The 13,272-nt window shown below is 49.9% G+C and overlaps 1 protein-coding gene across 6 annotated transcripts; it reads right to left on the reverse strand.

Annotated features, from left to right (window-relative positions):
• Positions 1 to 5: 5 nt before the first annotated feature.
• On the reverse strand, positions 6 to 7,722 carry LOC125955011 (facilitated trehalose transporter Tret1-2 homolog). 6 transcript variants are annotated; one of them, XM_049685816.1, is made up of 5 exons: positions 7,411 to 7,722; positions 5,991 to 6,582; positions 5,548 to 5,861; positions 1,009 to 2,151; positions 6 to 938 (listed from the first exon to the last, which is right to left on the reverse strand). In XM_049685816.1, the coding sequence occupies exons 2-5, from the start codon at positions 5,996 to 5,998 to the stop codon at positions 733 to 735; spliced, it is 1,671 nt and encodes a 556-aa protein (XP_049541773.1). In that variant the 5' UTR covers positions 5,999 to 6,582; positions 7,411 to 7,722; the 3' UTR covers positions 6 to 732. The 6 variants fall into 6 exon arrangements, with proteins under 6 accessions (XP_049541773.1, XP_049541774.1, XP_049541777.1 ...); XM_049685817.1 differs by lacking the exon at positions 7,411 to 7,722 and adding an exon at positions 7,262 to 7,361; XM_049685820.1 differs by lacking the exon at positions 7,411 to 7,722 and adding an exon at positions 7,274 to 7,350.
• Between the last annotated feature and the right edge of the window lie 5,550 nt (positions 7,723 to 13,272).

The raw sequence follows: 13,272 nt of genomic DNA on the forward strand, positions 1-13,272 counted from the left end.
CAGGAGTTTTCAGGACTTAATTTAGATTTATTCCTTAAAATAATGGAGTCATCTACGCGCCTCAACTAACAACTATCTATCGTCTTTCACTTTGCGGGCCGCTAGGAGTGCGTGGCCCGTTGGTAAATATGGTGCAGTGTGAATGAGATTGAGACATTCTATGGCTATATACCTATCGCGGACAATAAGGCACCGAGGGGGCTTCATCACAATATATTGGGTATGCTCGAAGCTTGTACGAGAATGGTTTCCAAACGATGCTCTTCTGCGTGATCGATTCTTCTTTAAAGCTATCCCTTAACTTAAGTACTTGGCTGGCACGTACAAACACTACCCGAGCGAGCGAGTATTAAGCATTTTATAAAAAAAAATGGAACGAAAATGATGCCAGCAACGAAATCTCCTAACGCGGTGAGTAGGTTGTTGTTCCATGTGTGTCTTTGCGAAGATGATCAGTTCTTACGCCTAGCATATCCTTGAGCGCCCGTGGACGCGGTTAGGAGTGCGAGAAATGATACGGGATCGGAGTGGAGAAACCTCATCGCTAATCATCGTAAATACGCTAATCCAACCACTGCCAATACATCGTTTTAATACTTATTAGCATTCGTTCAGAATGGCCACAACATAAAATGGAAAACAGATTTGTAAGAATGGTTAAAAACGCGTGAAACCATCAGAATAAAACGAAACGGAAAAGGAACTAATCGTGCGCAACGTCGTCGTACGGCGTTAGGGAAGTAGCTTGTTCTTTTCGACGGTTAGAAGCTGTGGCTTTGCTTCGAGCAACTGCTGTCCGTCCGATTCAACACCGGCCCGGTTGCCACCGTTCGCTTTACTCTTCTTCAACGTCTTAGTGCGCCCGGAGAAGTAATCTTCGATCTCCTGTAGTGTCTTGCCCTTGGTTTCAGGTAGACAGAGATAGAAGAAAATAGTACCTGCAGAAGAGAGAAAGAGAGATTTAGTAGAGACTACTAATCACCGGATCACCGGAATTCGGAAACTTACCGACAAAGGAGAAACAGCCGTAAAGGATGAAGGTACCGTGGCGTTCGAGCACGTGCGTTAGTAGAGGGTAGGTCTTGACAACGGCAAAGACGAAACTGTGCGCCATACAGGTGGTCAGCCCTCCGATCAGCCCACGTACCTTCATCGGATACAGCTCGCCGATCATGACCCAGGGTACAATCAGAAACCCGACCGTGCACGCCATGATGAAGATAAATATACAGGCAACCGGGAACCAGGTGGCCGTCGGTTCAATCGGTGGAGTAGCCATTTCCCACTGGCGTTTGAAGTACAGATACACACCCAGGCCCACCATGGTCAACCCACAACCGATTCCCGACACGAAGGTCAGCGGACGCCGTCCACAGCGACGTAGCAATATGGCACCGAGGATGGTGAATATGAGGCGCACTACTCCGAGCAGGATCGTACAGGTGTACTTATCCATGGTGGTACCGGAATCACGGAAGATCTCCACCGCGTAGAACGTGATCGTGTTGACGCCCGAAAATTGGTACATCATGAAGTAGATCGTCAGGATGGCGAACGGCTTCAGACATGAGGGATGCACCAGCGCCTGCACCGTCTCCCGGAACGTTAGCTTCTTCTTGTTGCCACTGTTCGTCTTGGCCGCGAACGCTTGCAGTTGGTTGACCTCGCGCTGAAGATTATAGTTCGATCCGCGCAACTTTGCCAAACTCTTGAGTGCCTTTTCCGGTTTCTGCTTCGAGACGAGATAGTTCGGTGTTTCCGGCATGAGCAGCATCAGTATCAGGGCGAGCACCGGGACGATGATCGAAATTCCGGACAGTATCTTCCAGGTGGTAACTGCCCCGAGCGTGTACTGGATCAGTACGCCCAAGCTAATGCCGGTTGAGGCTAGCGCACACAGCATACCGCGTAGGTGGGGCTGCGTTACCTCCGAAGTGTAGACCCGGGCCGGGGCACCGACCATCCCAGAACCGAAGCCCGTCAGGACACGGCCAGCGTAAATCCAGCCGACACTCGAGGCACACGCGATCGTAATCCAGCCGATGATGGTGGGGATTTGCGTCACTATCAGGGCTTTCTTGCGCCCGAACGTGTCCATCACGTACCCACTCAGCAGGCAACCGATCGGGGTTCCAATCGCCGATAAGGACGCTGTAAAGCGAAGATGACACATTAGTAAAGCGGATTATTTTTCGTCGCTGCACGAAATGTACGCGATCCGGGTGGGCAGCTTGTTTGTATTTTTTTTTGCGTATGCCAAATCAACACGTGCCGATAATGGCGGTTAAGGAAGTCCCAGAGTCACACATTCCAATCAAGATCGCCACTATCATCATCGAAGCCGTAGTTCGTTGAAACTATTAGCTAACATCGGTTCGTTGAGGCATATTCCCATCGCGCAATCATTTGTCAACATAATATTTGCGCACTACTGGGGTGTACAATACATACCAGTCGAGAGAACGAAAAGTCCGAGCGCTTATCATCAACAATAAACATGTCTCACAAGTGTTTCTCGGAGTTTATCTCAATTCGACCCTCCCGCCCTCGCTTTGGCAGAATCGCTGTGGTAGTCATGTGTTGAGCGTGCGGTACCGAGATTCCGTTTGAGTCACAGCATGCCATGTGCTGTTTGAACAGAGCAGAGGCGTGCCTACTAGAGATTGCCAACGGCGCAAGGCGTCTCTCTGAGGTAATTTGCGAATAAATGGATACTAGGTGGCAAATGCTTCGTTTCCAACAAACGATTGGAATCTAAATAGTAACAAGTCACGATGGGGCGATTCTGAAGAGAATTTGGCAATGAATGTGTCTATGCTTCAAGAAATCAAAAAGAATTTTGTTGAACATTCGCGAATACAATACGCAAGACAACTTGTCTACTAGCCGCTCCCGTTGTAACACTTTCTTATCAGTCACTACCGGCAAGATAGATACCCTTTTTCCCCGGAAAGACGGTGGCCAGGAACTAGGGAGCTGTTGTGGTGACGGAAGCGATGAACGGCGAAACGGCTGGATCAATTCGATTGAAGAATCCTTACAACTCTGGCTCGCCATCAACAGTCGTGGGCGAACAACCTCGCTTCTCTGTCTCCGTCTTCCTCTCTCTCTCTCTTCAAAACCATCCATTCCATGCGCTTCTCCCGGACTCGGAGACAGCTGACCGGTCGAGCATAGGAACCATGTGCCAAAAAGCCGATCCCGACCTCCTATGCTACCTCTAAGGGGACCCTTAAAAGGACCAGGAAGGATAACCAAACTGTGCCGTTAATGATGTGACGCGATACAAACGGCAAAACTGGGCCACCCGTTCATAAACACAATGAAGGCGTCGCGGTGGCTTGTGTTCAGTAATTGAAGGACTCGCCTCGATATGGACCGAGTGATAGCGAAGCGGTTGATGGTTGGTCTATCTCATATCTATCGTTCCAACGACCGACGCATATGACAGCAGACATCATCGTTCGCTTGTCGAGCACCATAGTGAACGAGCGAGTGATAAGATTATCTTCCCAAATCGGCTAGGACAATTCGCTACGGAACCGGCATCGGCCAGCGCCAGGACCATCCGCGACGTGCGTGATAACAATTAAAGTGTGGCATTGCCCGGATGACCTGGTGCGGGTCTAAGCTAGACGTCGAAGATGAAGTGCGTCGTCGACGTCGTCGTCGTCGAACTTTGTGCCCATCTTCGCGGTCGGTGGTCGACCGCGTGGTTCGTCCCCCCCGCAGGACGACGCATCTCAATCGTTTAATTGATGACAATGAACCGGAATGGGTTCGGCTGCACCGGTATGTATATCTAGATGATCTGTGACGATGATGACGATTGCATTTTCCAATAGAGCACCCCCCTTTAACGAGCAGGACACAAAGATCTCATCAATCGATTGAATTGGAAGAGACCAACCTTGAGATGAATTCGAGTACACGGGGACGCCACGCGCCCTGACCGACTTTACCCTGGGGCGATGATGAATTGGTTTCCGTCCCGAAATATCATCCCCCCGAGACACAAATGAGGGTTGTTGATTAGTAGTATCAACGTCCACTCACTCCTTCCCATTTTTTATCAAGCCGGTATAAGTCTATCAGCGCTGTAGAATGGTCTTTCTGTGGTTCTGTTATCTGTGCGGTGATAGTGGAGTAATCCTCCCGGTGTGGTTAATAACCTTTAAGTCACATCACACCGTCCTTGTCCTCCATATTTTTTGGCAAACTGATAACGTTTCGTTCGCATGTTTTGGTATCCCGGATATCCGCTCAACACCGCGATTGTGCTCCACTTAACCCGTTCAGCACGTGTTCGCCACAAAGTGTGATGATGATGTCGTGTGATCGCGAAAACCGCTTGAAACACGCGCCAAGGAAAGGGGGAGGTTGGGCTGACCAAATGTAAACAACGCTCGCGCCACGATCGTATTAGCGACCAGCCGAACAAGCTTGACTGCTGGTCCGGTTAAGAGACAATCGATGGTTTGCTAAAAATAATTTAATAACGGGGACAACGTTCTACACGCCTTCCTTCCCACAGCTGATCGGTGGGAAGCAACACATGATGGTGCTGACGATGGCAACACATGATGACCATTCTGCACATCATCTGAAGCGAACCAGAAGCATCTCTGGCGTCTCGCGTGGCGGCGGCTAAAACCAGATTTTGGCGGATGCTTCCGTGCGTGCTGCCTGAGTCATCGCAACAGGCCGGCATCATGGGGACCATCGGCATGCGGAGTCTTCTTCACTCGACCCAAGCGGCGAGAGAGTCAAAGTGGTTTCCGGAAAAGAGATTGTAGAACGTGTGCGCGCGCGTCACGAGACGACGGTCTGCTCCCCAAAAGGGTTCAAAGATCTGGCCACAGCCACACACGCACACACACACGACGGCCACACGATCAGGGTTCGTGACCGGCGCGCGGATCGAGCATGATGAAATATTAGCGAACGAATCCCCGTTCGCTCGCTCGGTCGCGAACGCTGGTATTGATCTCTCGTGTGTCCGGCGGCGGTAGCGGCATCGTTGTTCGCGCCGTCTTGTTTCTCACATATGGTACCAACGAATCGTGGCGAATCAGCTGATGCAAGTGTCGGCATGGGACCTGCTGCTACTGCTACAGGCCGCGATTCGTCTCGTCTCGTTGTTGTCGTGTAGTGCAGCACACGAGCACGAGGCAGTATAAAGTTGCAGATAATTTTAGCCGCAGTATTATCCACCATCCTCCGATGCAAGGAGCAATAGACAAGACGAGGGAGCAACAACGGGGAGGCTTCGCTGTGAAGTGATTGACTTCCGATGTCCTTGTGTGTCCGGTGCAACGGGTCAAACGCTACCGGCACAACACACTCGGGCACGGTTTGGTTCAAAATAAGGTTTTCCTACTTCCTGCACAGCGATCGTGTACCGCGCGCGAATTGTATTATTGCGATGCAGCGATTGATAAGATGGTAAACAGGAACATGGTTCAACGGGTTGGATACGAATCGATTCATCCCTCCCTTTTGAGATTGTTTTGCTAACATTAACATTGTACGACGATGGATACGTACCGACCCACGACGATTGGCTTTCGTCGACCGGGATCAGGGAATCGGGTGCTTGCAGCTGCGGGATCACCACGGCCGAGAAGCCAAAGATCAGACCGGTGTTGATCGTACCGATGTTGGCGATGAACGCCGCGATCACCTGCCGCATCGCTTTGCCCCGTTCGGCCGCCTTACTCTGGTGTGTCGCCGGTTGGCTCTCGACCGTTGCCAGCGTGACCGCTAGGGATGGCGTCGCCATCGGCGGCCGTTTCTCGTTCTCGCTGGTGGCCACAATCTTGGGCATGGTGCCCCGGTCCACCAGCACATCGGAGTCTTTTCTGTGTGTGGGAATGGGACATTCGAAAAACAAAACAAACTTGGTTACTTGGATATCAGGCGCAGATCGTAGTAGCAGGCAGGCGACCAGATCCGATGGCTGACCGATCCGATAGTAGGTCATCACTTACCCAGTCATGATGATGATAGTATAAAGGTATTCAGACGTTCAGCTTTTCAGTCGAGATTTAAAGTTAACTAAACTACTATCTAAGTCACAGCACACGAAGCACACCCTTCAGCTTCAGGGATTACCAACCCGGGACGGAATGACGACGACGACGACGACGACCGTTCACGTACAGCACTGCGAGTGTCTTTCACGAGACGACGGGGTGGCAATAGATATCACAGCCAGTGTGGGGCCCCGGTTAATGACGAGGGCCTTTATGGTGGAGATTGTTCCGGACGACGCTCACGGACGATACGGACACGAACGGGCACTTGAAACCAAACGCGCGCACACACGCACACGCACACAGACACGGAAGACAAGGTTCGACCTCGTGTCCTTTCCACGGTGCCACTAGAACGGAATCAACTTAAAGTACTCGCCAATGAGTCTACGCATACGGCCCAGCAGGATCACCCTGTTCATCGTACTACGAGGGTACGAGCGTCTAAGCGGAGAGTCTAACCGGAGCAAACAAAGCCACAGCCACTACTAGAGCACGATATGATCACGTTACGATCCGGAGTCTATGGTTGGTGGGTTGTCTTTTCCTGGAAAGAAATGGAGAATGAAGGGAAAACCAAACGAGCGATTATTGATAGGAAACCTCTCCTCGATCCGATGGGGAACCTGTTTCGGGCCGAAAATGGAGCATCAGCCAAGCAACGGAAGCCACTTACAGGAAGAGAAGGAGGAGCAGGTGAGGAAGGAAACTGAAACTGAACCACCAGTTCCGTGGACCGGGCAAAGAACACACTTCTCGAGCGTCCGTTACTGAGGGCGCTTCTTTGCCGGTCTAAGTTCGCGACCGTTTTCTTTGTTAGGCCGCCCGGGGGCCACCGCAAAATCGTTCGCGTCTTTATGACGAACGCGGGATGGAATGAGAGACATTCAAAACATGGGAACAAGGCAAATCTCCTGACCACATCATCCGTTAGTAGAACGTGGAACGTGAAATGTGCGAACGGTACTAACAACACACCAAGACGTCCACCACAACCACGACGACCGTCCAATCACGCCAGAGCCGAATGCAATCTGTGGCCCCAGACGAAACCTTCACTAACCCCTCGGTGGGGATCTCTGTGACTGTCGCGTTCGGACAAACATATCTGTGCGGTACCCTCTGATTCTCCCTTCGCCCTCCCTTTTGCAGGAGGATACTGATAAAACTACTTCCACACGCACTATCTTCAACAAGCAAACAAACAAACAAACAAACAAACGAACCAACCAACCAACCGGACGGCCTGATCGCATTTAGTGAGGAAGAAGAATTGGCACAACGACGACCGTGACGAGACCACTCGCCGGCTCAGACTAAACCGCTCGATCTAAAGTACGGCCAACCTCATCACCAGCAACGGAATCACACTCACCATCAGCAGCTGTATCGTGCGCTAGATAAGACCAGCAAACCGTCACCACGAGGGTACAACGGCAAACGACAAGACAGAAAACAGACAGTTCAAGCACTTCAAGCAGCGACAACGCTCCGGATAATTCCTGCTTTCCACAGTAAACCGTGGTGGAGAGGTTCTTTGCCTTCCAGGTCCCTGCTCCTGACGGAATGGTCTACACACACTCTCTTTCTCTCTCTCTCAGTGTCCACACACTTGCACACACGATTCGAATCGGTCGATCGGTTTCGGACGCACTACTAGCTTCGGCTACTAGCTTCTGTCAGCTGCTGAGACACACTGCCGCTCGGAAGCCGCACCGATGGCGCTTTGACGAACGGCTTAAATGGCATCCCGATGATGATGATGCTGCTGCCGTCGCGCCGCCTCCCCGCCCATATGTGCCCACTCTCCCCTCTTCGTCTCCGTCTCTTTCGATATCTCTCTCGCTCTCTCTCTCTCTATCGCGCAACGAGAGTACGCGTCGAGGAGCGAGTCCTTCAATCGTGGTGCTGGGTGATGTGGTTCTTGGAGCGGGTTACATTTGAATTCGAATTCGAAATGTTGACCACATGTTACGAAACCCCCCCCCCCCCCCCCCCCCGGGTGGGGATGGAAGGCGGTGTATTTGGCCAAAGTCGACACGGAAGGATTACACAGCAGCGTTTGGTTTGGTGGCGAGCGTATACACACACGTGACCATTGCCGCTGCTGGTCCGCGGTGTACTTGACTGATAACGATCGCTCGAAGGGGAATGATCCTGAAAGACTCACAACAGGGCCACTCACTCACGAGTTGGGTTTGCTATTCGTGCTGTATTATTTTGTTTCAAATTACCAACTTCGGAATTTTGTACGCACAGGTCGGAGTTGCGTAAGTTGCTTTATGATTTTCCAGCTGCTTCCATCCGAAATGGCTAGCGATTGGGGGAAGCGCGAGTCTACGTCTTCCAAGTTATGAAGCCCCTTCCCATTCTCGGAGGCCATTATGGAAAACTTTTTGCCACTAAAAACACACATACTACACACACCGCCGGGCAATTGTTTACTATTTACGGTGCAGGCGATAAAGCGCTCGAATAACGCTCGCGAAACGTGTGCTCTGGTTACTGTTTTGTGTTGGAGCGATCACCATACATTCGTTTAGAGGCGTCCCCGGAAGCAGCGTGAGTAATGTCACTGGAGATGGAAATGCGAAATTCCAACTACATCAGGAAACGATAACGAAATTGTGTTCTGACTCAAATGGTTGCGCTGAAAACGTACCGTCAAGAAGCGATACCAGATGAAACTGAAAGTTTGTGAAGGGATCATACTGTTTGGCGATGGCGTTCAGAATGCTGCATCATCGTAGCGGCTGTAGGAGGATGGCTGAAGGAAGGAAAAATAAAAGAAAACGCCGCTAAACTGTGTCTGGCGTTGTGAAAGCACCCTTCGGATACCGGTTTTGCTGAGGGATTTGATCTTCCAGACCAGACACACCAGAACGCAAACGGATCCTTCTCGTTCTCGTTCTCGACCATCGCATTACATCATCCGAAAGTCAGAAAGAAGCGCACGAAGGCAACATTCTCTAATGGTTCTTTTCGTGCTTTTGGTGGCTTCGAGAGTGGCTTTCGTGTGATGATCCAGCGCGCGTGCTACGGCGTAGCGTAGGGGATGATCTGGGCAAATATTTTGCATCCATTCCCCGGGGGGGCCTACTACGCACGTTGATCTCGTTAACGCATCCTTTACGTGACCGACCCGTCGAATGACGTCGTCGCCCCACATCTCAGGACGATGAAAAGGGGTTTAATTTGATCGGCGAAAGGTAAACACCGACAATGGTGCGCGATAATTCGCGAGCTGATATGAAATAGGAACTGTGCTGTGCTGCCTGCCTGTGAGCACCCTCCAGCACCGAACAAACTAGCGTTTAGAAGATCGGTTATCGGACCTTATCCACCAATGTTCGAATGTGCAGCGTCAACATTTGGAAAGGGGGCGGATGGTTTGCCGATGATCCGATCGATGCTCGATATCGCACGGAATCTCGAGAGGTTTGTTACCAATTGCCACCGGCACACACGGGCACCGAGTGGTGCGTACCAATGGGCTCGTAAACACGCGGGCGTCCTCTTCGATGATCGATCGACCAAGCGCGAGCTCGAGCTCGAATCATCATCATCATCGAGTGTGTTGCAATCAAATGGCACCGGCCATTGTTTGCGGCCGGAGACATGCATGCACAAATTATGCTACTGGAAGCTGCTGCTGCTGCTGCTGCTGTTCAGCGCAGCGCAGAATCTGGATCGAGGCAGATGCGTCCTCGCTGTCGATTGATCAACAACAGTCGGTTAAGGTCTCCGGCGGCGGGGGAGTTGGAACCCAACCCATGGACCGTTTATTGATTCGCGTGGCAGTAAGTGGAATTGAAACTAATTCATTCAATTGCAGCGTTGCTTCAGCTGTGGAAGGCTGTCATCGCTGATACGGCATTGACCCGCGGTTATAGTGCGAGGGAGCGAGCTTGATAAGTAATTGTTCTGCGGCATATGCAGCTGATGAGCTGTCGGAAAGGCACTTCCAGCGAGATAAAAGCCCGAGTAGCGAGTCACCGATCGGTACCATCGGTCGGTTGATTATCCGATAAGCGACACACACACACACACTCGCGCCCGGCTTCTTCTTACATAATTGTTAGCAGCGACAACAGATCAAGATTATCACGAACAACAGCTGATTCGAACGGGTTCTCTGGGAGGGGGGTTGCTTGAGCTATGCTTTCAGCTCGATTCCCTTGTTGCTCGGCGAGAAATTGACACTCGCCCCGGGCGGGCAAGGAGAATCGATTGATGAATGATTAATTTATTTGTTTACTATTAACACTTCAGCTACCCTCATCCCTCAGCACGCGTGGAGTGAGGAGAAACCAGAGCGGACGCACGGCGCACTCGCGATCGACTTTCAACAATATGGCACCAGCGTCGTCGTCGTCTTACTAGCAGCAGCAGATGTCTAGAAGGGAGAGCGTCTAGGCAGTAGAACGGCAGCGTGTTTGCCAGCGATAGTCAAGGTGGCAACTATAGGAGCGCCACAAATCGGACATGTACCTTCCTACACCGGATCGGTACGACCTCCATATTTGTACTAATCAATCGATTTGTATTCCGATGAAGTCATAATCAATGGACAATGGGGGCCAGGTGAATGACATCGGTCGCACTTCAGGATCATTCACAAACACGCACGCACAAAATATCACCCGGTTAATGTTCACTTCTTGTCGGTGGGACCGCTATCAGTGGTTGGAGCAACTCTCAGCCCGTTCGACCCATTTCAAACCACATTTCCAAATGTATGCCGCAGTTCTCCGGTAAAACAGAAGAGAAAAAAAACATTACACCCCCCGTATGGAAGACAATAATGCAAACATGGAGCGACGGAAAACAGTCAACGTGGTCCTATTTTTAGTGACAGCAAATAATAATACCACAAGACAGCCTTTATGGCGGTGCGCTATGCTTAACGAGACGAATTCTAGAAGCAAAGCAAAGCCATCGTGAAGCCGCGTTGGAAACAGCTGTTGAAGGGAAGGGAACATGCTATGCGTGTACTAGCGCGTTCCCCCCGGGGGGGGTACTCAGCACCATCAGCAGTAGTCCTTCGAGTGTGTACCTGGCCGCTGCAAGGCCGTAAAAGGTCATCGGTACCGATCGACCGATCGACCGATCGATTCCGTTATAAACGAGCATAAATTTGCATTACATCCTGCTCCTCCTCCTCCTCCTCCTCGGCGTCGACTGCACGCATCACGTGCGCTACTGCTGGTGGCGCTAGCAACATCTTCGATAACAGAATTCAATTTACAACCGGATAGCGCGGATGGATGGTGCGTTCTCGAACAGCTTGGCTCCTGTTGCTAACTTGCAGCTTGTTCCCTCCCCCCCACGCCAGGCCGTTCACTTCTGGTGGAATGATGTCAATCGTCATCACTCTCGCTTTCTCGCTCCATCTCGGAAGAACGAAGTGCAGAAACCCCCCTCATGTCGGTCAGCTGTTGGTCACGTTTCATTCACGTGCTGCTGGAGTGTGGCACGCGTGGTTCGTGACTTGGTCGTTCGGTGTCGGGTGCTTTTGCCGGCAAATGAAGCGCCGGTTTCAATGTTTACCGGATTCTCCCTTTGTCTCGGGTGTTTACCGTTTCTGGAGCTTTCTAACGAGGAAGTATGGCATATCCTGCTGTAGTTTAAATAAATGCGCTAAACGACTGCGTGCTCTGTGGATCACGTGAGGGGATCGATAGTTTTTCCCAATTGAATATGTGGCGCGTCATCATGTTGTGCAAATTTTGTCAGTTCCATCCAGATTCAAGCGCTCGGCTGATTCATCACTCCGTTTGTTGATAGCAACACGACGGACTTGTCGGAGCTCTCTCTAATTATCGCGTAGCAGGATTCTGCTGGGAGCGGTCTGGTAATAATGTAATAATGTATTATTGTATATGTAATTATGTATTATTGTAATTTTTTCTAATATAACTTAAACTTAAACTCAATATAACTTATATTCAATATATAAGCAAGGTCGCATGCAAGATGGCTGCGTTCCCACTTGAACGCGTTTTCGACGCAGTACGCAGCCATGAACGCAGTGTACGCAGAAAAACGTGCAGCCAGAAAAACGTTTCCCAGATGAATGCCTTGAGCCTCGAGTCCTTGAGCTTGATAGTTTTTTCTCGGGTTTTTTTTAAACGGATCACCCTTGTCATCGCAATTCGCTGCCAAAGACGTACAGATTATTCGGAAGCTATCCTTAAAATGATTTACTAGCCTACTCACCTTTTCCATAAATGTTTTGATGGTAAATGAGTTGTGAAAGTTTCAAGTAAATATAAGAAAGACTGGGACTAACTTCCGTTAGAGAATTCAACAATTAAAACAGTTTGTGAAGTCGACGATTTCAATTTTAAATGGGCGAAACGCTGCGGATTTTCGTGACACTTTTCTTACTTTGTTTGAAACGATTATTTTATTTCAATAATAATAATAGTTTTTCTTTATAATATCATCACAAAATATTACATATTCTATGAAGGTGTTCGTTTCGTTCTTCGCATGCTCACCGCCCTCACTCTGAGCGCACGCTGTACGATGTTCTGCTGTATGATGTCTGGTGGCACCTTCTTCGTTAGCTTTGGTAGTGCATATGTGCGTGTACGTGTTTTTGGTGGTAGGTGTGGCGACTGTTAGTGTGTCCTCGTATTTGTATCTGTGTGTGTGTGTGTTTCTGACTGTGTGAGAATGATTATGTTCATGTGCTGGCACTCCATTTGATCTGCCTGATCAGTTGTCCATTCTACTGCATGTTTTTTTTTCCTTTTTGGTTTGTTAAATGTGTGTTTAGCAAATATGCCAGCAATAACAGAATGCTCGCTGTTGTTCATATTGGATTTATGCATCAGTATGTTATTTTATGTGTTCTGCACACCGCTGAGCCTGGGTTACTATGCCACACACGTCCTGCGCCACGCGTTTCCTTTTTCATTCTACGGTTTCGACGTCTAAATGTTTTCATTTAAGCGTTGCGAAGCGTTCCTTGCGATCACCAGTGGCCAGATTTTTCACTACTTGGGTTTTATGATTTATTTTGTCTGGGTGCGTGTGCGTGTGTGTGTGTGGGAGATACTATACTCCCATCAGCGCATTAGACGGCGGTTGCCGCATAAGCGGACACTCTCACGTTGTTTCGCATTCAGAGCAACGACACTTTGCTTAGTTTTTATTTATTTGCAACTTTGACTACTAATAAGAGCTTCTTATTCATCCATTTTTTAACAGCATGCTCATTCCGTATCAT

Source organism: Anopheles darlingi, chromosome 3 (genome assembly GCF_943734745.1).
Source record: "Anopheles darlingi chromosome 3, idAnoDarlMG_H_01, whole genome shotgun sequence".
Classification (NCBI taxonomy): domain Eukaryota; kingdom Metazoa; phylum Arthropoda; class Insecta; order Diptera; family Culicidae; genus Anopheles; species Anopheles darlingi.

What these genes read in the sequence shown, in the direction of transcription:
- LOC125955011 (XM_049685816.1), bottom strand. An exon ending in AAGCCAATCGTCGTGGGTCG is followed by an intron (nt 2,152 to 5,547) that starts GTACGTATCCAT and finishes TTCGCTTTACAG; the next exon opens with CGTCCTTATCGGCGATTGGA. An exon ending in CGGCTGTTTCTCCTTTGTCG is followed by an intron (nt 939 to 1,008) that starts GTAAGTTTCCGA and finishes TCTCTTCTGCAG; the next exon opens with GTACTATTTTCTTCTATCTC.